The 24,781-nt window shown below is 41.7% G+C and overlaps 3 protein-coding genes across 5 annotated transcripts; 1 reads left to right on the top strand and 2 right to left on the bottom strand.

Moving 5' to 3' along the window:
- Nucleotides 1-9: 9 nt before the first annotated feature.
- On the bottom strand, nucleotides 10-2,038 carry LOC147214695 (histone H3.3A). Its single transcript, XM_086140879.1, has 4 exons — nucleotides 1,947-2,038; nucleotides 1,050-1,187; nucleotides 809-962; nucleotides 10-688 (listed from the first exon to the last, which is right to left on the bottom strand). Exons 2-4 carry the CDS (start codon nucleotides 1,175-1,177, stop codon nucleotides 560-562), a joined length of 411 nt encoding a protein of 136 aa, XP_085997005.1. The 5' UTR covers nucleotides 1,178-1,187; nucleotides 1,947-2,038; the 3' UTR covers nucleotides 10-559.
- On the top strand, nucleotides 1,975-13,955 carry unk (unk zinc finger). 3 transcript variants are annotated; one of them, XM_086140862.1, is made up of 16 exons: nucleotides 1,975-2,101; nucleotides 2,907-2,967; nucleotides 3,451-3,660; nucleotides 5,650-5,826; nucleotides 6,050-6,180; nucleotides 6,911-7,046; nucleotides 7,128-7,245; nucleotides 7,316-7,400; nucleotides 7,877-8,172; nucleotides 8,337-8,402; nucleotides 9,767-9,950; nucleotides 10,032-10,133; nucleotides 10,259-10,444; nucleotides 10,524-10,705; nucleotides 11,367-11,627; nucleotides 12,233-13,955. In XM_086140862.1, exons 1-16 carry the CDS (start codon nucleotides 2,074-2,076, stop codon nucleotides 12,386-12,388), a joined length of 2,379 nt encoding a protein of 792 aa, XP_085996988.1. In that variant the 5' UTR covers nucleotides 1,975-2,073; the 3' UTR covers nucleotides 12,389-13,955. The 3 variants fall into 3 exon arrangements, with proteins under 3 accessions (XP_085996988.1, XP_085996987.1, XP_085996986.1); XM_086140861.1 differs by lacking the exon at nucleotides 1,975-2,101 and having other exon boundaries at nucleotides 2,136-2,967; nucleotides 10,032-10,115; XM_086140860.1 differs by lacking the exon at nucleotides 1,975-2,101 and having other exon boundaries at nucleotides 2,136-2,967.
- Nucleotides 13,956-13,975: 20 nt separating this feature from the next.
- unc13d (unc-13 homolog D (C. elegans)) lies at nucleotides 13,976-24,351 on the bottom strand. The gene is made up of 33 exons (XM_086140859.1): nucleotides 24,238-24,351; nucleotides 23,215-23,271; nucleotides 23,075-23,131; nucleotides 22,887-22,997; nucleotides 22,749-22,808; nucleotides 22,492-22,558; nucleotides 21,474-21,654; nucleotides 21,344-21,388; nucleotides 21,182-21,253; nucleotides 21,036-21,105; nucleotides 20,856-20,960; nucleotides 20,555-20,647; nucleotides 20,346-20,446; nucleotides 19,653-19,770; nucleotides 19,405-19,526; nucleotides 19,233-19,323; nucleotides 19,100-19,156; nucleotides 18,917-19,014; nucleotides 18,543-18,594; nucleotides 18,329-18,459; nucleotides 17,793-17,910; nucleotides 17,559-17,711; nucleotides 17,101-17,196; nucleotides 16,821-17,027; nucleotides 16,649-16,723; nucleotides 16,493-16,572; nucleotides 16,287-16,401; nucleotides 16,025-16,096; nucleotides 15,860-15,943; nucleotides 15,666-15,786; nucleotides 15,462-15,585; nucleotides 15,145-15,371; nucleotides 13,976-14,123 (listed from the first exon to the last, which is right to left on the bottom strand). The coding sequence occupies exons 1-33, from the start codon at nucleotides 24,295-24,297 to the stop codon at nucleotides 14,011-14,013; spliced, it is 3,333 nt and encodes a 1,110-aa protein (XP_085996985.1). The 5' UTR covers nucleotides 24,298-24,351; the 3' UTR covers nucleotides 13,976-14,010.
- Between the last annotated feature and the right edge of the window lie 430 nt (nucleotides 24,352-24,781).

Raw genomic sequence — 24,781 nt, 5'->3', positions numbered from 1 at the left:
CAACATCGCTTACTACTCATAAAGACCTTTAATAGAAAGACATGTGACAACAGTTTCATAAATAGTATTAAATGTAGCTGCCAGGATTTTTATGTTGAAAACATGTAAAAAGCAGTCCAGAAAAAGAAGGTCTGCTCCTCATCACCAAGTGTAGGGTAACAGCATCTGGCAATAACCCTGACACTTCAGTGAGACCTGTTGAGCAGACATGCTGGCATTTTGTGGTTAAATGGAGAATCCCCAACACCCCAAGGTTAATTGTGAAGCGTACATCGTTGCAAAACTCAACTTTGAGAGGGAGCCCATAACCAACGAGAACTTGAGGTGTTTACATGTCATAATGAGCAAGATGGAATAGGTAGACACTCTACTGCACAACATTTCCAACTACCCTTAAGTTTACTCAGGCTTGTGGAATGGCTGATGTATTGTCGCAATCTAAAATACAATACAAAAATTCAAAAGGAAACATTAAAAATACCCAAGAAATAAAAATGTCCACAAAAATGGTTAGGTACGATAGATATGATCATTTGATGACGTTGCTGCTGTTGCCTGCTTAAGCCCTTTCTCCCCTTATCCTGCGGGCCAGCTGGATGTCTTTGGGCATGATGGTGACACGTTTGGCGTGGATGGCGCACAGGTTAGTGTCCTCAAACAGACCCACCAGGTAAGCCTCACTTGCTTCCTGTTTAGACAAAGCAGTTGAGATCCATCAGCAACCTCACAATTCTGTGCCATTACTCATTGATGCTGCACGGCTACATTAAAATGTCCTCCAGGATCAACATAGTATTTTGGATCTCACCTGAAGAGCTCCAATGGCGGCACTCTGGAAGCGCAGGTCAGTCTTAAAATCCTGGGCTATCTCTCTCACCAGGCGCTGGAAGGGAAGCTTGCGAATAAGCAGCTCTGTGGACTTCTGGTAACGACGAATTTCTCTCAGAGCCACAGTTCCAGGCCTGAAATACAATTGTAAATTAGTATTATTGTAGACAGTGTGATTGACAGTGACCGTTACTGGTAATTGTTATATTGTTATTACAAACCTGTAACGATGGGGCTTCTTCACGCCTCCTGTGGATGGCGCGCTCTTCCTGGCTGCCTTGGTAGCGAGCTGCTTCCTCGGCGCCTTTCCTCCAGTGGATTTACGGGCAGTCTGCTTGGTACGGGCCATCTCGTACTCGCTAAAAATCACAAGGGAAGTGACTTAAATATACATATGTGTCTGTGTGGATCCTGTCCTCAGAAAACCGGGGTAACAGAACAGCCTTACCACTAATCCGTAGCAACATGCTAACCTGGCCGATTGAGCGCCCCTCCCCCCTCAGTCAACAACTAAGAGCCGTCTGGTGCTCCTATGTATCATCGCACCCGTTTCCCAGAAAGAAACCTCCCCTAAGATTCGAAATTGTCAATACAGCGGAAAGGATCGGCATTCACGTTTTCGTCATGAGGGACAATTTCGAATCATCGACAAACAATCGAGATCTGATCGGATGGAAAAGTGTTTTTTCCCCCGCTCGGCGCCAACCCTGGACAGGGCAGTCGGGCTCGGCTTGTCGACTTCGCCATTTTCAGTCTCTCGTTTCACCCTCAAGCGACATTGTGGAGTGTATATACCCAAGCAGCATTAGCTTACTAATGATTAGCTTAGCGGGTGATAATGTTTTCGTGTGAAACGACCGGCTCCGTCGACGTGATAAACAACAACCGTTTTTTTCCGTTGTTAGAACACTTCCGTTGGTAATCGCGAGGCGTTACCTAAAACCCGTCAACGGTAAAGGTTCTATTGTTCTATTTTTAGCTAGCGCCACGCTAATCTTAGCATGGTAACCTAGTTTACAAACAGTACATTTAAAATCCACAACGATTCCCAAATATGCCTGAAAATGAATGTAATAAATTCCGGCATGCTACAAAATTAGTCAAATAATCATATTTACCTTCACGACGTTAGGCTGGCTGAGTGAGGCGTGATCCGACGATGACGATAAGTCGACTGGACAAGCTGAAAACGATCTGTGGTGGGAGGAGGAGTGAGACTCTGTATTAATACTTTTTCGTGACGTCATGTTTGGAGCACTCCTCACGCTTGTTGGTACGTCGTTCGCTTGAGACACGACGCAGCCAATCAGATGTAGGACGTAGTTGAAAAAAAGAATAAAGCGACTTCCATTAAACAGTTACGAGGGAGAGGAGTATAACATCAGTTATCAAACATATTACCAACGTATTGCATGTATCACTAAACTAATCTCATTTTTGATAAATTATCACTATCAGTTGTACGTTTCTGACATGAGTTTCTGTATCCAGTTGAATGTATGTATTGTTTTTCCCATTTACATCATAGTTCAATATTGACTTGGCGTAATATATGTATTATAATTTCTACGACATATAAGTCTTCATTACGCCAGAAAAACCACATGGACTCACGTTTTTTTTTTTTTATTATGGTCATTTCACAGAGAGCAGCACAAACAGAAGAAGAAGAAATAATACTTTTTAATTTTTATACAAACAGTCAAAATGTAAGCAGGGCGAGGGAGAACTGAAGAGTAAAATATACAGTGAACAGCGTATAAAATGTAATCAATTTGAGGCGTTAATGTTTGGTATCCAATAATTTTTAACGTAATGTTTCCACACTCCGTAATTACGATTTCTCCGAGATTACTTGAATGCATCATTCACAACTACTTCCTCCTGTTGTGCGCAAACTCACTTCGTTGTGCGGATTTGGAAGCTAACAAGAATAGCTAGCATTTTAAGCTAAAAACAAGGTCCCCGTTGTTACACTTCAAACGGGAAAATGTCTAAAACACACTCGCAGACTCCGTTATCATCGGCTACGATGACGAGCGGGGGGCACTCTTCGTCTTCTTCGTCTTCGTCCGCAGGAGGCTCGACATCTCCTGCAACCGTGTTGAACGTACAGCCCGAGAAACCTCAACATTACACGTACGTAGCCAGATAGCTGGATTAGCTTGCCATATGTACACAAACTCACGTGTAGCTAGTTTCATCTTCCAAAGCGCAGCAACTTCAATTGAATAATAAGTCGCGAATTGAGTTATTTTTAGCTGCTGAAACAAAAACATTCAGTCGCGATTTGCCTGTTGGCTGGTGTAGGTCTCGATAAAGAGGCCTAACGTCACTCATTGTAGTAAGTTAGCAGAAACTGGCGCCTCTATGTTCGAATGTGGGTCAGTGCGTCAGAAATCTGTATGTTAGTGGTTCACAATAACTCTTACAGATAAAGCGTTTATTGCAGTTGCGGGGACTAGGGCGAGATAAGTAGAGAAACACAAGAGAAGTAAGAATCATTAGGAAAGCATATTGAAGTGCTGAAATTACATTCTTCCTTATATTAGTGCAGTAAAAAGTAAAAACAGTCACTTGCAGTATGTTCCATTCTTCATGTGATACTTCTCCCCCACTCAGATACCTGAAGGAGTTCAGAACAGAGCAGTGCCCACTGTTTGTACAGCATAAATGTACACAGCACCGGCCTTTTTCCTGTTTCCATTGGCACTTCTTGAACCAGCGTCGCCGCCGACCCATACGAAGACGGGACGGGACCTTTAACTACAGCCCAGATGTTTACTGTACCAAATATGATGAGGGCACAGGCACCTGTCCTGATGGAGATGAGTGAGTACAGCTGAGAAGTCCTTTACAGTTCTACATGTGTCAATAATGCTCAAGTAGAGAAATAGACAAAAAATGTAAACCAAAGTCCAACAGAGAATAGCAGAATCTAATGTCACGTTGATGTTGAGTGTTGGAGTCAAAACCAGTGCAACTTTGGTTGGACACTTCATTCAGACAGAAGTTTTTTTCAATGCCAGACACTGGATCAAAACTAATATTCAAAGTGGAGAAACAAAACCAGGTTGACTTGAAAAGCAAGCTTTGCACTTAAAATTGACAAACATCTTAAGACCTTAAAATGTGAACTTTGAAGAAATGCTGGATTTTGGATAGTTAACTGCATGACTTCAAAGTAAAAATAATATCAGTGTCAGCTGTCGTTACCAAAACAATATAATAGTTGCATATCATGTCCTAATCTGATATTACATCCTGCATTCAACCAAAAACCAACATTTATGCTATCTTGGTGTCCAGCTGGCAATGAAGATTTGATAAACTGATCAGATATTTCACATGCAATATGTTGTTTAGGAAAGTTTCTCATCAATAAAGCCTACTAATATATCTTTGACATTCTATACTAACTTTCTTAGGTTAGTGGTGTAAAAGTTATGTAATTTTTTAAACAGCTGTCTACACCACTGAGAGAATGTTCTTGTTGAGCACACTGAAAACATCTGCTATGTTTTGGAAACCCTATCGTTGTAGTTGGGGGGTTACAAATGCCATTTGATCTCTGAGTGGTTATATCCCCGATTGCCATCCAAGGCGTTGCTGATATCTCATGCCCAACATTTGCGAGCTTTCAGTTAACTTGAAAGGGTCCTATGTAATGCAAAGTCCTCCATTGTCTGTTGCTCATTGCAGTATTCAAAGTAGACTATTGTCAATCACCTGATGTAACTTGGAAGTACAGTTGCTGATCTGTTGTGTTTATACTGTAGATTAGCACCTGAACATGGGCCTTACCACATGACAGCTTAGTTTTGGATTGAATGTTTTAGGATTGAATCCAGCCAACATTTACAGATGAATAGAATGCAGATGTGGAAAATGGGTGTTTCTTCACGGTTAAGTTGGATAGATACCTGCCAATGAAACAATATTGTGCACTTGTTGCATAATCGAGACTTCCTCTTTTACTCTGGTTCTCTGTCTGATCATTTAACACTTGTGATATAACATTTGTGATATAACTATAACTTAAAAAATAATATACTGACTACATCATCTCGGTAATGTAACTCTTTAGTCCCTAAAATTTAACATTTCTTGCATTTCATTTAGACAGTTGATCCAAGTTATCTGACAATATAATATCCTGATCTAATAATGTAATTTAATGTTGTGAAATAAATGTCTGAATTGAAGTTTTCCCAAAGTATTTTTGCTCAGTTATGCTTAAAAAAAGAACTTAAGCAAATAAAGAATTTTTTACATGATCTCTTCAAAATGTCATGTAGTCCAGTGTGATCAAAGAAGCTGTTTCAAAGCCCTATTATTTTAGAGGATACATAACTTGTAGATGTTTTATCTTGCCATAAATTCTATTATCCATTTCAGCATGTGCCAAAAATAAAGAAATCTCCATTTCAGCATGTGCCAAAAATAAAGAAATCTCCATTTCAGCATGTGCCAAAAATAAAGAAATCAAACATATTCAGAGATGTAATATGTTTGGGGGTAATATGTTTTTGGGGGGTTCATGATGGTGGATCTTCTGTCTAATGCTCAAATAAAAGTAGAATGTTTCACTGGTTCCATGTTTTGCCATACCTATATAAAAGAAGAGACTGGTATCTGCTGAATAATGAATTAAATTTAACCTCAGTGTGATTCCTGGGTTCCTTTAGGCCCCAAGTTAATAGCAGTTTTTTTACCTTCTCATTCGTTGGTCTGGATGGTATTGTGTTTAGGAGTTAACTGAGTGTCTTATCAATGTTTTGTTCATATGAACGTTTCCTCTCTGATTTTTCTGCATTACAGATGCTCATTTTTACATCGGACAGCGGGGGACACTGAGCGCAGATACCACCTTCGCTACTATAAGACAGGTTCCTGTATCCATGAAACTGATGCAAAGGGTCACTGTAGCAAGAACGGCTCCCACTGTGCCTTCGCACATGGATCACATGACTTAAGGAGCCCTGTGTATGATATTAGGTACACAAATCTTAATTACATATAAACCTGTAATGGTCATGGTAGAGCATGACTGATATATATCAACAGGTTCTGTCACCAGAAGCAGCCTCTCACAGATGTATTTGTTTGTGTATGGTTTATGTTGACTGATGAATCCACTCAGGTCAAAACCATGACTCTTCACATAATTTTAAATACAGACGCCTTTGTTTATCATGTATTTAATGCGTGACTATTACAGAGAAGTTCAAGTGATGGAGTCTCAAGGTGGCTCAGGAGCCTCGGAGGCAGGTGGAGGGGACGGACAGTCTGGACAGGCGGCAAGTACTGCCCTCATAGAGAAGATTCTGAGTGAGGAACCTCGCTGGCAAGGTACATTAGTAGTACAGACACACAGCAGTGCATGATGCTTATTCGTCAGTGTTTTTTTTTTTGTTTGTTTTGTTTTTGTTATTAGGGTATATTTTTCATGATATTAAATTATGACTTGATGTTTTATTTTTTATTTAAAACCTCTTAGAATTCAGTGTTTAAATATATCTGTATGTAAAGTTGCATATAACAATTTTCAATCTTTTTAAAGGTCTACAAATATAATATCACAATCTAATGGCAATTTGTGTATTTTGATATACGGGTGGTCCTCACTAAACGATGGGGTTACGTTCTAAGGGGTCTGTCTAAGCAAGTTTGTTGTTAAGCAAAACACTGTTTCCGCTGTTCTGCCGGCCATTTGTACTGTGCTGTTTTACCTTTTTTTTTCCTTTAATGTTATATTTGCATGAATATAGGCCAATTATAAGCGTGGGTAAGCGCGTACAATATGCACTCACTCACCACTCCACTCCCAGCACATTCCGCGCGTATTTTAATATTATCGCTAAGCCCGTTGTAACTCAGAGTTGTCATTAAGTGTGGACCTCCTGTATTGCCAGCTCTACTGATAGAGTTGTGGAATAATGTTGATTATAGCCATCTTTTATGACGGCTGTTATATTTTAACATCAACATACTAAAGATTCCTGTCTTGTTCTCGCCTCCCAGGGTCCCAGGCCAATATCAAAATCTTCCCTTATCTTCTCTCTGTGCCATTCTCTTTCAGATAACAGCTATGTGCTTTCCCACTACAAGACAGAACTCTGCAAGAAACCTCCTCGTCTGTGTCGTCAAGGTTACGCCTGCCCATATTATCATAACAGCAAAGACAGGCGGCGCAGCCCACACAAACATAAATACAGGTATTTTCCTGATTGAAGTAAAGAGAGTTTTATAGAGTGGAGCCTCTGATGTACACAGGTGTTGTATGTTCGCCCCCACAGAGCTTTGCCATGTCCTGCTGTAAAACAGAGCGAGGAATGGGGGGATCCTAGTAAATGTGAGGGCGCTGAAGCTTGCCAGTACTGCCACACAAGAACAGAACAGCAGTTCCACCCAGAGGTTTGTCTCAGCCCAGAGCTCTAACCCGCATTGGGACATGTCATTTTATTGCTTTGTAATTTTCCTACAGATCTATCAATCCACAAAGTGTAATGACATGCAGCAGTGTGGTAGCTGTCCCAGAGGGCCCTTCTGTGCCTTTGCTCATATTGAAAGTAAGTTCCTGTGTCCGTATCACCAATAACAATGGAGCCCAGACAATGTATCCATCCATATCAGCCTTTCACAGATATATCAGTGTCAGCATATGAAAACTTGCTGAATGTATTAACGCCATTGCTAACTACCAAAGGTCAATAGTCTGAAATGTATCTGGCATTGTCCTGCTATGTTCCTGATTATGCGTCCTCAGTAAGATAAGATAACATATACTTTATTGATCCCCTTGGGGGAAATTCTTTTATCACAGCAGTGTAACAATTTCAGTATCAATAAATATAAATAGAGACAATTAAAAGATAGCAAAACATCCACAAATAGACAACTGAGTGAACAACAACAAGGATAAGAGCATAAACAGAGTGACAATAGCAGTGACAAAAATAAACAGGACGGTTTGGAGTGAGACCAACACGGCTTTGGGCTTTACAGATTACTGAAATAATCTCTTGTTTTTTTAAATTTACTCCAGAGCCATTTGCTCCTGAAGAACCAACATTCCCCACCCCTAGCACCCCACCACCCCCTAGGCCTCCAGATCCCCTTGCTGCACAAGAGGCTTCCTCAAGTCCAGGCGGGCCAAACAGGGGTGCTGCTGCCCTCGTAGACCCTTTCTCCCCATCCGCCAGCTCATGTGTACCAGAGCAGGGGCTGCTGGGAAGTGTTTTGTCTCTGTGCGAGGACATGAGAGGAGGGGCAGAGCCTCTGTCTCCCTGGGCTCGAGAGGGGGGATATGGCCGGGCGCCGGGGTTCGAGAGGGAGGATCAGGTGAGATAGATAAATGACTGAGAAACAAACAAATCATCTGCTCTTTTAAAAGGCCACTTTGAAGGAATGGACTAGAGATGGTGTGTTAATAATGACCAAGACACACAACTGAGTAAGAGCTGTCTCTGAATGTTTTGACTTCATTATCTTGTTTCTGGTCACAGGCCAAGCATAGGAGTTTTGCTTTGGAGCAGCGCAATAGAGAAATGGCATCAGCACAAAGCAAACAGGTAGATTTACTATATCACCATATCATTATCTAGACAAACTGTATCAAATTCTGTAATATTCTGTAAAATTCAGTTTTTCCCGAACACAGTCCATTACCATAACACCTCCATTCTCCCCCTGAAGTCCTTTTAGCTCCATTTACTTTTGCTCCTCTTCCTGATTATGATGATTATCGGTCAATTGACATGATTTTGGTTTGCAGGTCCACGTATTTTATGTGGATTCCTTCAGAAAATAGGCTTTGCATGCATCTCTGGCCGAGCCTATAAATGAGAGACACCTCTATAACAAAACTAAAACAGGTTACAGTGCCTCTGGTAGAAGTACAACACAATTTGGCAGCATTTGTTTGCAGCAAATACAAATTGTAGACATGAACATGAGATGTATCGACATTGAAGGGTATACAATGTAGAGAAATTAATGAAAAGAAATGCTATGTAGCAGTCGTCCCCAACCTTTTTATCGCCGCGGACCGGTCATCGCTCAACAATTTTACCACGGACCGGGGGGGATGTGCAGTACACGCAGATTGTTTGTATTGCGACTATAATAATGAACGTGACTCCACTGTGTGGAGCCACCTTTTCCCCTTCGAAAAGAAACTTTCCGTCTGACGTCTGTTTTTACAATTTTTGCTAGCTCGTGGGTTTCATTTTTGGCGCTCAAGTCATCCAGATGTAACCGAGAGATACCAGTCATTTTTCAAAATAAAGATTGTTCAGACTCAGATAATAAATCCAACGGAAATAATTGATTATTTGTGGGGCCCGATACCAATTGATCCATGAACTGGTACCGCTCCGTGGCCCGGGGGTTGGGGACCACTGCTACATAGGATTAGAGCAACAAAAAACAATTACTGTAAATGTACCGCCATCTGCCAATGGTTGTTCTTCTTCCCCCAATAAATCCATTCCACAATGCCCTTGCAGATGATGACAAATTCTCATTTGCTTTTGCAGACTGTCTGTGTACTTGGTTGAAAATATTGCTTTAGGTCTGGATCAAAATTTGAATAGTGAGTTAGCTGAAGGATAAGTGTGTATAACACTTCAGAGATATGGTTGCTGGCATATAAATAATGTCTGAAAGGCATTGTCTGAAAGGAACAGTTAATTCTATTGCAAAGACCAACTACCTCAGGCATTGATGTTAATCCTCTTAACTTTCCAAATGTTTACATGCACCAGGCAGCTAAATATGGTATAGAAAAGAGACCTCCTTCCTAGAAATGTAATTCAGCCTCTGATAACCAAGTTTGTTACTATTCATTTTTAACAAATTTAGGGAGTAGTATTGCATGAGATTAAAATGGCCCAAGTTGAAGCGTTAAAGTGTATCATATTTATGTCTCCTTCAGGACTTGTTGGTGTTTCTGCCAGTTGGCAGCCCTCTGAGTTTGTCCTCCAGCATTCCCTCGAGCCTGGCTGCTACCCCACCAAGCCCTGCCCCTCTAGGACCCCAGGGAACTAGCATATCGTCGGGCATGAACGCAAATGCCTTGCCTTTTTACCCCACCAGTGAGACAGTAGAGTCAGTTGTCGGTAAGAGATGGTGACATACAAAGTTCACTTTCAAAGCTGCAATGGGGAGAGAGCTGCTGAAAAGCTGACTGTTTGTTACAGAGTCCGCTCTGGATGACCTCGATCTGAACGAATTTGGCGTATCTGCGTTGGAGAGGAGCTTGGAAGGCAGCTCGGCTCTCCCCAGTATGGGAGTTATGCTTGGTATTTCAAAGACACACATCCACATCAGCGAGTTCAAATCTTCAGTGAAACCCAACAACCATGTTCAGCAACATGTTGTTTTATCGCCGTGCAGCTCATGGCCAGTTGTCTTTTTGTCTTTGCAGGAGGCACCCAGCTCCAGAGCTCTGCTCCAGTCAACATCCCCGGTTCCTTCAGCAGCACTGCACCCTTCAGGTCCCCTTCCCCTTCCCCCCCTATTCGACCACATGCCTCCCCTTTCTTTTCCACGCACCTTTCCCAACCTGGCCAATCGGACAGCTCCTTCCTGGGACCATCTCATAGCTCTTTAGGTATGCTAAATTGAATCATGTGCTACGGTGAACTATTTAATTAGCTGTGGTTTACCTGTTTTTAATCTGTATCCTGCAGGACTTAATGGTATGAGCACTAATATTTGGGAGCACTTCCCCTCAGGCCAGGGTTCCCCTGGCACACCCCCCGCCCTACTTCCGTCTGGACCATGCGCAGAGAGTGCCAGGCTCAAGCAAGAGCTCGAGGAGGCCCACAGGGCACTGAAGCACTGTGGTCACACCTGGAGACATACAGCTCAGGTAAGGTAGAGGATCGTATTTGAGTGTAGGGACAACTGTGTCGGACAGGTGTGTTTGATTTGATGAAACACGCGTTGCAGACAGTGGCATTTCCAAGGCAAAGGTACAAGTTGTATTGGTTCAGAGTCCTCAGTGAACCTGCAGCCAGAGCATCTTGTCCTGAGATTTTTATATTATAATCAGCACACACGAGTTATTTTAAACATTTCTTTATAAATGTCCAATAGGACATAGAAAGGATTGTGTCATTAAAAAAGAAAAAAAAAATTATGAATTAAAACATTTTATAAAATGTGCCTAAAAAAAAACAACCAAACAAACAAAAACAAAACAGATAGACATTTTATGACAGAAGCAAACAGTTCCTCAACATGAACATCACATTATATTTTGAGATATTTTGTGCTCCTGTACTTTTGCCAGCACCCACATTTTTGACTACTAAAATCTTATGACACATAATTCCAATGTCATTATTTGTCAAAGCCTCTGTTTTGCAAAACCACTGCTTTAATTCCTTTACGTGACAATTGTAACATTGCGCCGCATGCAATGATATTGCACAGTGTATCCCGTATCCTTGCACTCCTCACTCAAGTGTGTGTGTCGCAGTGACTACAGGAGTGAATGACTTAGGTGCCCCTGCCTTTTTGTCCCACAGTCTTGGGCCTCGCTGAAGGCAGATGCAGAGGAGTCTCGTGCCCATGCCGCACGACTAGCCATGGAGGCAGAAAGAGCCAGGCAGGCGGAGGAGGAGGCACAAAGACAAGCCTCTCTGCTGCAGGAGGCACTAGAAAGCCTGAGGAGTGGAGAAAATCCCCATCTTGCACTGCACCAACTGCAGCTATTGCACCGGCTGCCCTTGGAGTCCATTCTTAGTCTGCAGGCTCAGCTGTGCAGCTGCCTGCACGCTGTGGAGCAGGTACTGACAGAAACGGGATTGGACAAACTGAACACATAAAACAGATTTTTCTTTTGTGCTGCTTTTGTAAATAGACACATTGCTGCTGTTCACGCCTGCCAAGTAGTCCAAAACAAGGTTGAGAGAAGAGATCATTTGATTATGACGGGATATCCTCAGGGGACTGTTTTCATGATTGACACAGAGGGAGCCAACCAGTGATTATGAATTTTTATTACTATAGTGTTTTATGTCTGACTGAGTAGATTTGTAAAAGCAACAGGCAGAGACTCCATTAATTTCCACTGTGGCCAAGAACAGTCATAACTCAAGGTCAGCACGGGTTATCAGCCCACTCCCAATTTTTTCAAATTTTTAAAAATAAAATTCAGGTATATAATGTTGGTTTTCAGACCATTTAAATACAGAGTATTCCCTCCGGTAATCCCCACATGGTTTTAGTCCAAATCCAAATCTCACACATTGTGCCAAATTTATTTTTATGCATGCAGATCACAACCTGTTTTCAAATCAATCATTTTATTAACTAAGGGTCCAATTATTTTACCACTATATTTTTTGTTGCTAAAAGTATAAAATCTCTGAATGCCGGTGTGCTTCCCCAGGTGGTCTACAGGAAACAGAGACAGTGCTGTGTGACGTGTGGTGAGCAGGGAGCCGTGTCGCTGCCCTGCGGCCACGGGCTGCAGTGTGAGAGCTGCACAGCGTCCACAGAGTGTCCACGTTGCCCTGAACAAACGCTGGAGCAGCAGCTGTCTTGACCTCACAGCCCCGACGGACCACGGCAGATACCAGACCAGTCGGTCCTGATTCTACGGACACCAGCCTCGGATCTCCACCATCGATCAAAATTACCCTGAGGTCGTTTTTATAACCTTTGTATTGCAGCGCATTGGCTGATCTGGTTTTGTAATTTTAAATTGATGATGAATGGCCAAATCAAGGTTCATTTAGTAAGAGCTCTTGATATGGAATTTTTTAATACATTATAATTACTGCTCTAAACCAGCAACACATTTCCTTACACAGAATGATTGAGACTGAATTTAACTTCAAAATATGAACGATCCCTTTTCTTAGATATCAAAAGCTCAGATTTATTTCTGTGGGTTTCACAGATTGAACATGCCAACTTGTCATACTGATGATCAGTGGCAAGACATCAGCTGGCAGTTATATGATCTTTCAAAGATAGATACTGAACTTTCGGAGACCGTTACATTCGGGTGGGGATGATAACAGCTGTAAAAATCGTCTGACTGACGGATCAGTCAGGCTGTAAATCCATAGTCCTCTCAAACCATGTGGGCCTCCCGTATCTGAGGTGACACTGCCTGTTGGACTGCCGGCCACAACACACTGGTGTTCTCATCACTGTGTGGTTCGGTGCGCACCCTTTGTTTTGACAGCAAAGGTAATCCAGTGGATGAATGACACATCATAATATCCAAATCATCAATAATGAGTGAGAGCAGTGGAGGAAATATATTAGTTTCATTCAGACCATGATCCTATAAAGCTACAGCCAAAGGGGCCCTCATCAGTCTGCAGGTAGCTGTTGTCTAGGTTGTATTGAATTTGTTGTTTGTTAAATTTTTCACTTAAAAAAAAAAAACAATAAAAATCTTACTGTCAATTATAACAAAATAATTTTTTAAGAATTCTAGTAATGTTTGTTGAAAGTTACAACAGATGGGCTCTGTTCAAGCACTCAGGTTACTCTATTATTCTTCTACTTAAACTGGAGTAGGGAAGCATGTTAACACAATCAAATGTACTCAGTCAACATGTTTAGTCTTTAAAATTATTTTTTTTATTTCTAATTATGCTATTCAATTTAACTCAAACATACATATTTTTGTTAATGCCAGCCAAGTTCCTGTTTAAAATCAGCGTGACAGGTTTCTCTGCCAAAAGTAATATTTGACATTTCACTGTAGTCCAGTACATTTTCTTAAGTGTTTGTGTATATATATATATATATATATATATATAAATACATATATATATATATGTGTATATATATATATATATATATATATATATACATACATATATATATGTATCTGTATGTGATGTCATACTTCTTTTGCACTGATTGGACAAAGCATCAGGAAGCAGACCTTTCTTTAAATGTGTGTGAGGTTTTTCGAAAATATGCAGGTGTGAAAGTTCCCATGATCACTGTGACGGTCTCTCGTACACACACGTGCTGGGCATTCTGTCCGCACACAACTCATCCCCCAGCAGTTGTTTCCTTCAGAGTGGATTTTTGCTTGTTCTTTTTTGGTACAGATCATTAAAACAAATTATATATTTTTGGAGGAAGTGATTGTTTGTGTGGGTGTGTGTGCGAGTGAGTGCACGGGTGTTAGAACAGGATTCAAGGCTTGACCCCCTCTTGGGACTGTCTCTCTCTCTGCCGTCGTTTCTTCACAAAGGCCTGTGTTTCACGCTCGGCCTTCCTGGACTCCAGTAATGTCAATATGTTGTCCCCTGGAAGACAGGCACACACAAAGAATAAGGAAAAACACATAGATGCTTTAACAAGTCTGGAGTCCTCAGATCATTTGAATGTCTACATTTATAAATACTTATGAATTAAAGAAAAGTAGTATGAGTTGTTCCTCTTCAAAACTGAACCATAATTAACCTTCCACTAAATTGTTAGTGTTTGGTTTATTGTTTTGTTATGGCGGACATTTAAACATGCAGTGAAGATAAAAGACTCACTCATGAAGTAAAAAGCCTCTCCGTTATATCGAGGCATTCACAGAAGAAAGTGACTGTTGGATCCTGAATGGCCATAGATGATCGTAAAGACACATGATGTGACACTGATATCAATTTTAAATTCATCCAGTAATAGGGGGAAAATTGGCCAACTTTGAAGTATTCATAGGAGCCCTTTAGCTCTTAGGAGTCAAGCTTATTTCCAATGAGCCTGACTTACAACTCAGATTTTTTTTTTGGGTGAAATTGCATCACAGCAGAGCATGAAAATATCTAAAATCCCCTTCAAACAAGGTGTTCAATTTTTGTTGATGGGGGGCAGTAAGTAAGTCACAATATCAGCTCTGTCTAGAAATGAAAGTTCAAGATTTAATGTTTTGATCCAATTTTAATTGGGATTTTTTAAGAAACACTATCATTTTTTATATAAAGAAATAATTAACAGAAAATTTGACCAGGAATAATCTAATGCAGTAGGTCAGAAACAGGGTAATTTCTTGTGGATTTTAAGCTGTTTTACAAATTTTCTTTGAGATTGTCTATTTCTTGATAGTTACACTAAAGTTTAACCTCACAATTCTATTCATCTTGATTTTCGAAATTAGAAACAACATGTCAACATGCAGCAATTCTGGTCATTTCCCTCCAAATACAGCAGGCGATACAAAACAAAAGTTAATAAAGTCACAAAATTATACTGAGATTAAATATGTGAATATTTCTCATTTAGAACAAAGATAATTACTGTCTGAGTTGTGGTTATTTTTCCACACCAGCATCATACCGTCAGATTTTGGATGCATGAGAGGCAGGCGTATCTGAGCTGGAGTCACTTCAGATTGTAAACACAGGCTGTCTGATTCTACTTTGCTCCTTCCTGCGACTCCAGGTATGAACTTGAGGGCCAGGAAGGCTTCTCCTTCAAAGTCATCTGTCATCAGGGTGTCGTGGTCCAGAACCGTGACCACGAGGCAGGCCCCTGGCGCCTGGCACTGATCCAGAGAAACCAGGCTGAGATATTACAAAAGGAAAAAATAATAAAAAGAGTGAAAACTGCAGGCCTCATAATGCATCGTGCAAAACATTCCACCGAGGACTCACAACTCGAAAACCTCATCAAAAAGGGGATTGAGGTCGCAGCTTTTGACATGAGTGCGGCAGACTTCGACCTCTGGGAAGGTGTGATGAGGTTCCAGACACAACTGGACATACGGGTCACTGAAACCTGGTATATCGCACATGCTCAGAGGATGGGACTCCATAAACACTGAATTTTTTTCATCAAAGCGCTTTCTATCAGTTTACCATTCGAGTCCATCGGTAGGAGGTTGACTGCATTCAGGACTTCAACTCTGAGCCGCTGGTCGGACCTCCGGTAGGACGTGAGGAGGGTGACTGCGCCATATTTCTCCCCACAACACACGTTCTGTTGTGTGACGGACGAAGACAAGTTCAAGCCAGTTCATTGGGATGATGTTACTCCACCTTCGCCGTCTCACCTGTTCCCAAATCTTTCTCATGAGGAACTTCTCCATCAGCTCATGGCTGCTCTGAGCGTGGTGGGTTAGGTGGGCTTTGAGATTCTGGAGGGAGACGGGGGAAGAGATTCACCACCAGGTGTGAGTTTTCTCAGTCTATCGAAATTGCTTTTTTTAAATTCTCACCTTGTACTCATCAGAATGAAGCGTTTTCAGAGGAAGGCCATTTCCCTCGGCGTGAAAGCACTGCTCCAGGCACTGGAATACACATCAGGTTACGCAAAGAAACAAGTAAACCACCTGTCTTGGGTGGTTTACTTGTTTGGGAATTTGTTTGGTTATATTAGGAGTTGAAACCCAGACATTCAGCCTCCCTGGAATAAAGGTACCAAAGTGATTACAATTTCTGCTTAAAACATTATGAAGCGACATGGAGGGGAAGACCGACCTGCAGGGTGTACAGCAGCCTCTGACAGAACACCATCAGGCCCTCCTGCTGGGGGTGCTGAGTGGCCACCTGGTGGAGAATCTTCAAGGAGTTGTTCCACAAAGGGGTCAGCAGGCTGCGGAAGGGAGACGAGACAAGATTTATTCATTAATGTTTTTTTTTGTGAATGGAGTTAAAAGCTGTGCAGCATTTACAGAGCTCAGCACCTGTAGAAGTTCTCTTGAACCAGGTTTTCATTCATGTAGTGAAGCTCCTGCTCCAGGTAACGCATAAGAGGCGCAGCAGCCTGATATCATGGAGTTTGGACGTTAAGCAAATATACACTAGTTGGTACGTGAAGCGATGATGAATCAAACACTTACGTCCTCTGTTGACATGGAGGGAAACCTCCGCCTGGTGGACATGCCTCTGACATGTGTCTCAATGTCTGTATTCAGCTTCAAAGACACAAGTTGAAGGAAGTTATGATTTGATTTAAAATCAACCCCCCCTTTTTTTTTTTTTTAATCTCTCATTCTACCTCCTTGAACGCACCTTCATCCCCAATGTATTCAGGGCAGAGCGTGTCTCCTGGCCCAGGATGCCCTGGGCCTGCTGGAGCTGGAACGGAAGTGTGTTGTTGAACTGACTCTCCCCGATGACGTGCTGGGTGCGCTCCCGGAGCCCTGCCCAGTTCAGCTGGGCAGGAAGACGACTCAAGAGGGACCGGAGGTGCTCGAGGTCATTTACCACCACACACAGCTGTGGAGATGGATGCAGGGCTGAGATGCCGATGATTTATGCAGCAGCAGAGTTGTTGTTTTCACCAACTCACCATATTGATGGCACTGCCGTGGTCCGAGTTCATCGATAGTACTCTGACCCTCTTCTTCAGGGTGTGACAGTAGGTCACCACAATCTTGCACACATCCTGAATACACATAGAGAGACATCTTAAAAGCCCCTTTTCCTGAGTGTCCTTCCTATATGCAGTTATATCTACCTATTTATATTTTGTTTACAATGGTTGACTTTCTCCCCTATTTTCTCTTGTGTGGTATTATTTTAATCTCCACCAGCTACGATTTAGACCTCCAGCCCTTTATATTTGTGCTGCACAAAAATACTTTGTATGATGACGGACTGAACTGCAACTGTTTTACTCAAATACGAAAACACCGTGCGGCATTGATACTGTGTTGTTGTGCCGTTGTTGAATAGTGTTATTTGCTTTTTCAAAAATTATTATTATTACTAATATCGTTATTCTGCATGTTCCCATACTGATGTCACCTCAGTGATCTTGACCATGAGCATGAACGCCTCCTCATGGTCCGGCCAGGACAGCTGCTCCCACAGCTGACAGATGGGCTGGATACACGCCACCAGGTCCACGGCTGAGGAGCTGTGCTTCACCGGCACGTCCCCGGACTGCAGGGGCTGCAGCTGAGAGGAGGTAATCACGTGAACGACGATGTTGTGCAGGAAAGAAATTGAACCAGTAATGCATGTAAATATTGGTGTTACCTGGTCCACCTGCACGGCCCGCTCCACCCGGTCCTGTGTGGTGCTGAACGCCTGCTTCAGCCAGTAAGGCAGAGCGTCTATGAAATTCTTGTGGAAGTTTGTCAACTTAAGGCATCCTCTGAAAGAACAGCAAAATATCAAGACTAAATCGATATCAGTCAAATGGCGGACAAACATTTTATTGGTATTAGCAATGGGAATAATCTGGGATTATGTGTCCAGAGACACTGAGTGCCTCCTCAAACACACTTAGAGATGCTACATGTGTTATCAAAATCAATATCACAATATATTTCTGCATCAAAAGTGTCTGACACCAATCTTCATATTTAAGAAAACACCAACAAGGCCCTGAATATGATTTCAATCTGTTCAGCTCTATCTACAACTATGCATGTTTACGACTTGTCGCTTACGAACATGTTTTGGTCCTCATTCATTTTCATTCTGAATTTCTAAATGTGAAACCATGCCCTCTTGTGGAATCCTTTTGCACGACACTCCACCAGGAAGTGAGATCGAAAAGAATTTCTAACCTCTTCTGTAAGAAGGCCTTGTCCTTGAGGATTGCCTGCAGGCTCAGGTATACCGGGAACAAACTGTTGGCCAGACCCTGCTCCATCTGACCCTCCATCAGTGAGAAGGTTTTTATCATTTCCTCTGCAAGCTGCGTAGAAGAGAGGAGACACGGTGAGGCAGGAAGATAAAAACACAGGGTGGCAGAGAATTCTAGAGTCTGGAGAGTCTTACCAGAGAGTCGAGCTTCTGATAGACGACAGTGAACACATCTAGGTGCACAGCACTATGATCGAGAAAGAAAAACATATTTGCAAAAGTGTCTTTTTACTCTTCTGCTGGCCTGTCACAGATGCTGCCATTTCCCCCCTCATCTTACAAACATCCTTGAATATCCATAGATATTCCAAATGAAGATGGAGTTCACACAAATTACCACTTGGACCCAAGAGTAAACACATCAGTGTCAAAGCACAGCACTTTGACCACAACTTGAAAAAGGGACATCAAAACATGTCTAAACCACAAATGATAAAGGATGAAGTGAAAACATTTAAATACCAATCGTCAACTGTTCATATTGAAGTAATAATAATTAATATTATTACCTGACAAATACTCGATTCCAGGCGTCCTTGTTGTGCTTGATGTCTTCCTGTACCTCGCCGATCAACCTGGAGAAGGCGTTCACGATCTCGGCCAGCTCCTGTGCAGAAAGGCCATAATTGCATGACCATGAGATAAAAATCCGAATATGGCAGGAACACTCTCCCGATAGGGGTGTTTTTTACCTTGGTCATAGGCTGATGCAGACCCTTTTTGATGATGAACCACTCCTGTGTGCCTGTCTGTCATACAAATACTCAATAAGTCCAAATACCAAAGGTATCCCTTTGAAAAAATGATAACCTGAAGTTCACGGACCTGTATGGCATCAATGACTTCATCGTGCAGCTCAAACTCAGATGGGTTCAGTTTTTGAAAAGCCTGGGTCTTACAAATCTGGACCAGGAGTCTGAAAAATAAAATTGTACTTCCGTGTATCAGATAATGTATGATTTCCAGCCACTGTGTCAGAACATAAAGAGACATTTACCTGAGGAGAGTATGTAATTTTGGAGTGGCAGCGGGAATCGGGGGAAATATATCTCTGTATTTGGACACAAGACAGAGTCCGTAATGCAGGAAACCATGAAGAGAGTCTCCAAGTTCTTGTTTCTGTTCAAAAAGCAGAGCTTTTCTCAACACCAATTTGAACATTTGGACACAGAGCATTCATCCGGAGCATTAACAGACAAACAAACACATATCCTTTTTAATTTGCAGGGTGAGTCAAGGGTCTACCTGCTGGTAAGGCAGTTCCTGCTGATGCCAGTGGTACTCGATGCTGGTGAGTTGCTGGAACAGGACAGAGGAGTCCACTTCCAAGCTCTGGTAAAGCTTGCTGTACGCCACCCACTTCCTGTCAGGTGAGCACACATTCAGAGGTGCAACATGAAGTGTGACACTTGGGTTTAAAACACAAGTACCAAGTTACCAATACATATTGAAACAACTTTTTAAATAAACCTTCATTGGATATGTCTGCAAAAAAAATCAAACACCAGCAATTTGAAAAATGTTTACTGCTGTGGTGTATTAGTCTTATGTGCAAAACTGTGTCGACAGTTGACCTTTGGGTTTATATTGTCAGATTTTTGAAATTGTTTCGTGAGGTAACAGGAAAAAAAAACCTCACATGCTTAGGGCATAAATTACTCAATTAGGTTTTGCCAGGAAATCTTAGCTGTTGTGAATCTGCGACAAAACTCCTCAATGAGCTTTGGGTTTTAGAAAGAAATCCGCTTTCTTTTTCAATAAAAATTATAGGTCAGGTTTGATAAGAAAAATCAGAATTTATTTTCATGCATAGCTTTTGGTAGGTTAATGAAACAAAAGTTCCTATTCCTGTTTTGACCACGAAAGTTAATGCTCTTAAGTGGGACTTTTTGATCGGATGAGGCAGAACAGAATCGTCCACGAGACACCGGTTCTCACGCCAGGTCTTGAAGGAAAGGTGAAAGGTCATTCTGTGTAGCGTAAAACTCCAGCAGAGTCTGAGCCTCGCCACATAACGTCCCTTTCCACGGAGCGCGACCCTGTGGAAAGGAAAGATGTTGTGGGTAATGTGACGAGGAGGACTCAGCGGTTGGGGTTAGTACTGAAGAACTGTACTTGTGGGTGAGAATGAAGAGAGAGAATGTCACCTGTTGCTTCGAGATGTAGGCCTGAACAAACTGCTGCAGAATCCCGCAGTAGCTGCTGTAGGCATTTCGACCGGCGCTCAGGCTCTCGTCTCTCTGTCAGCCGCATAATTCACAATCAGTTTGAATTCCTCTTACGGCTGCCCCCGTCAGGACAATTCCATGAATTTCATAGATAGTGTTGTTAAAAAGAAATGGCCCTACTTCCTTTTTTCACTTCCACAAAGTATTACAGAGGCACTATCCAGATGCTTGTATATAAACATTTGAATTTCTTAACAAAGTCACAACATTGTCGCCATACCCCTTTATGGATAAATTTGAGGTTCAGGTGACATTGGCCACGATCAGGATACGTCTCGGTTCTTGGTTCCAGTGTGTACCAGTTGTCCTCCGTACAGTGAAGATCCTAAGGGGAAATCTTTTCTTTCTAAGACCAGAAAAACATTCAAATCTGGATGGAAACAATAGAAACATTCCATACCTGTAGCTTAAGAACGACGTGTCCCAAAAAGTCATCTGTGCCTTTCTCCTTTTTGACCTCTTTGATCATCCTGAATAAATCAGAAATCCTCTTTTTTTTTTTTTGCCAGACTGTTTAGATGAGAGTGAAAAAAGAATTCACGGTACCTCCTTAAACTGGTAAAGTTGGTTTTGAAATCCTCAAGTTTCTGAGTGAGTGAGATTTCTTCATCTTTATCCCTATAATGTTAATCGTGGTGGTCAGGTGGAGGGAGGTGAAGAGGTGAAGTGCCAAAGCTGACAAAATGATGCGCTGGGTCTTTTTCTCACCACAATTCCAGGTGGAAACTGGCTCCGGTGACATCTTCAAACTCTCTACAACCCAAAATAGGATGTAATGGTGAACGCGTAAGTTTCAGTTGGTTTGATGCGGCATGAATCACTCAGTAATTCCACTGACATTGTAAAGGTTTGGTTCCAGATGGGGTTGAGGGTTTGTTTCTTTATGTCGGTCTGGTAAATTTTATCATCTGGAACAGCATCTTTGACGACAGCTTTACGGGGTTTTGGTCTGGATCTGCGCGTGCGACTCTCTTTTTCATCCTCCAGTATGGTAAGCAGGCAATAAGGGTCACTAAAACCTTTCGGGGAACACAAAACACAGCGATCAATAGGTTGCTCTTTCTCACTGAGGACCTTGCTTTTTTAAATTTTGAAACATGGTGCATTTGTGGTCAGCCAGTTTAGTAGATGGCACTGTTGTGACAGACAAGGGTTTTAAAGAAGCGCAACCGTAAAGTTGACTTTTTCTATTCTGGCTCACATCTTGGTGCATTTCTGAATCAAAACAGGGAATTTTGTTGTGCGGAAGCACTAGATGGCAGATGTCAATACACGGCCTACATATTGAGAATAATTTTCAAGAACTGTGGACCAAAGCAGGGCAAGCTCAGGAGACTTGTAAGTGGGAAGGTTTTTAAGACCTCCCTGGGTTAGAGTTGCCCTGGGCAAGTGAGGCATAATATTTAAACCACATTGTTAGTTTAAGACACAAAATTCAGAAACAAACATTTTAACCTGATGAATATATTGAACGACAAATATTGTTTGACCTCTAAACAGCATTTATCAAAATGGTTGCCATTTAAGTCATCAAAACTAAGGATTAGAGGTCATTTTGAGCTCAAGTCTTTTTCATGAAGCTAATACCTGAGGAACACCTGATGAAATTCCTTGACAGCACAATCATAAACTTTTATTTTGGCCTTCTAGATACCCAGGTCATGTGACATGACAAACCTATTTACCCAGGCTATAACAAAACTGTATCTTTTGTTGATCTCCATTTATTGCGCCCGAACATACAGTATACAGTACAGGGAAGGCATACAACTTTGAGGCGGTGTTTGTGGTTCAGACTGTATCCAAATCAGGGATCAGTCGTGTTTTAATTAAAAATGTGAGCATCGGGTACTCACCGCTGACATCTTTACCCAGGATTCCTTTGGCTTCCTTTACTGTGGCCATCAGGCAGAACACGGGAGGCTGCGAGGGTCACATTATCGAGAAAATAGAGTTTTGAAAACCATTGTTTCACTGCTCTAAAAGTGAAAATGATTTCTTTATGCAACGGAAAATCAGTGGAAAAGGCTTGGCAGTAGTGTGTTATGTAAATAGACCTAAGCAGTCTCTTGAGACACATTTATGCGAACAAATGCCAACTTCCTCTTCTCACCTCTGTGCTTTGCACTTTTTCCATCAAACTGCTGTGCTCCTCCTCAGTCATTATGAAAGCCTGGCACAGAGAACAGTTCAGAGGCAATCGGGTTTTCACCAACACGGCAGCATTTATGTGTTAAGTGGAGGTGTTTACCTCCTTGATATACTGATGAAGCTGGGTGTCAGTGAAGGCCTCGGTAGACGATGTGTTGATGCTCATCTTGTGCGCAATGGTGTACAGCAGCTCCTTATACAGAGGCTTCAGCTTTAAGCAGACATGAATAAGTGTGAAAATTAAATGGGAGAACTTTAAACTCAAGTGTCGGTCATAATTCATGATACCTCCAGCTCCTTGTGTCGTCGTGCTTTCTCTTCTGGATTTTCATCTTCCTTGAACTCCTGGTGGAACAAGGAGAATGGACTCTAGTGAGCTGCACAAGGTGTCCTGCGGTAACTGTTTGAGCTATTGTGATGCCACCTACTCTTCTGTCTCGCAATCGCCGCGTGAGCCCAAGTTTTCGCACATGACCCAGGGCCAACTGTGAGCAAAAAGACAGACAGACAAGTCAAAAACAATACAGATATGATGAGGATTTGCCGACACTGTCAAAAAAGGGGTTTTCTGGATTTTGTATCACCCATAGCCAATGCTTTGCATGTTTCTGAAGTGCTTGTCTAGAAAATTGATTTTTTTTTGTGTATCTAGAAGACAAACACAATACTGTGTCTGCAGAGGGTGCTACATTTCAAGATTTAGTTACTATAGTTATATCGTTACCTTGCATTAGTTTTCAAGAATCTTCAAATATAAAATCCCTTATCAAATTGCAAAAAAAAAAACCTAACAAAAAAGAAGATCCTTAACAGAGCATCAAAAGGAATAGGGGGGATTTTTGAACATTATAGGTTTAACTGCTCTAGCAGACTTCCTCTGTTGCTGATGAAGAAACAGACACTGAGTCAACAGCCTTGGAACTTTTTTTTCACAGTAAGAACTGTTTTGAAATTCACATACCAGGATATTCATTCATTGTTTACAGACGACCTGTTACTTTTGAACATGTGTACTTAAAAAAAAGCCTGGATTAAAACATCACTTCCAACAACTCTGATACAGAGCAACACACACACACACACACACACACACACACACACACACAAACACACACACACAATGGAGACAACACTCCGCATCATCTAAGGGGAGTATACATCCGCAAACAGTTGTGAATCATAGTCACAGCAGCTTAGTATAACTATTTAGATAAAGTGACCATTCTCTGTTGATTGACATCTGTATACCATTTGAAAATATAAGTGTTTTTCTTTGTTCTTTTTTTGGTTCAAGAAAATAAAAAGTCTTAATCTATTACTACATTCAGATATCAGATGATTAATTAGTTAATGACTAATTTAACTCCTGCCGCATTCAAAACTAACTGATTTCAAATGGTAAAGAATTAGTCGCAATATGTTTAAGTGATCTGGAGCAGTGTGGGTCATACCTGTCCAGAAGTTTTTGGCAGATTTTCTCCAACGCTGGTGTTCTCCCTCTGATCGGACATGACGCTGCTGGTATTTTACACACATCTGACTCCTTTCTTCAGTGTGGGTCGTGTATGTGATATGGGGAAACTGTGTGTTCGCTGTGTTTCGATGAACCACAGCGCAGCAGCCGGAAGTCATCGCTTCCTGTAAAGGTGGTAGCATTAAGGACTTATGAGGTTTTTATTTATTTTCAGCGCTTTAAAACACCTCCCAGTATAGCAGTTGCCTGTTTACACCCAAGGCACAAATATGTACCTTTCTGGCTTTGAATGTCATGATCTCATATGACACATGTTTAATTCCAGATGGAGGCACAAAGGGCATGGGAGGGGCCCCATAACAGCATACATTTTAGTTATATGTAATGTCTGCGCAATACTTAAATTCAGTTGATGCTAGAAGCTCACTTTCAATTCAATTAATGCAAATATAGTCTGAGACTTCAATAAAATTGTGGAAATCAAGGGTCATTGACAATTACCAACCGTCATGGACAAACAG

Source organism: Fistularia commersonii, chromosome 33, assembly GCF_037954325.1.
Source record: "Fistularia commersonii isolate RoL2024-O1a breed Wild chromosome 33, RoL_Fcom_v1.0, whole genome shotgun sequence".
NCBI classification, from domain to species: Eukaryota; Metazoa; Chordata; class Actinopteri; order Syngnathiformes; family Fistulariidae; genus Fistularia; species Fistularia commersonii.
The sequence above is the reverse complement of the archived record's forward strand: the minus strand, read 5'-3'. Positions and strand labels throughout refer to the sequence as shown.

Bases quoted from the DNA above. Each gene is read 5' to 3' on its own strand.
- LOC147214695 (XM_086140879.1), bottom strand. From the start codon at position 1,177: ATGGCCCGTACCAAGCAGACTGCCCGTAAATCCACTGGAGGAAAGGCG. The intron at 963-1,049 runs GTTTGTAATAAC...ATTGTATTTCAG, and splicing joins AAGAAGCCCCATCGTTACAG to GCCTGGAACTGTGGCTCTGA. The intron at 689-808 runs GTGAGATCCAAA...TTGTCTAAACAG, and splicing joins CCGCCATTGGAGCTCTTCAG to GAAGCAAGTGAGGCTTACCT.
- unk (XM_086140860.1), top strand. From the start codon at position 2,819: ATGTCTAAAACACACTCGCAGACTCCGTTATCATCGGCTACGATGACG. The intron at 7,246-7,315 runs GTTTGTCTCAGC...ATTTTCCTACAG, and splicing joins AACAGCAGTTCCACCCAGAG to ATCTATCAATCCACAAAGTG. The intron at 10,134-10,258 runs GTATTTCAAAGA...TTGTCTTTGCAG, and splicing joins CAGTATGGGAGTTATGCTTG to GAGGCACCCAGCTCCAGAGC.
- unc13d (XM_086140859.1), bottom strand. From the start codon at position 24,297: ATGTCCGATCAGAGGGAGAACACCAGCGTTGGAGAAAATCTGCCAAAA. The intron at 23,272-24,237 runs GTATGACCCACA...TTTTGCTCACAG, and splicing joins TGCCAAAAACTTCTGGACAG to TTGGCCCTGGGTCATGTGCG. The intron at 19,015-19,099 runs GTAAAAAACACC...CTTTCTGCACAG, and splicing joins TGCATCAGCCTATGACCAAG to GAGCTGGCCGAGATCGTGAA.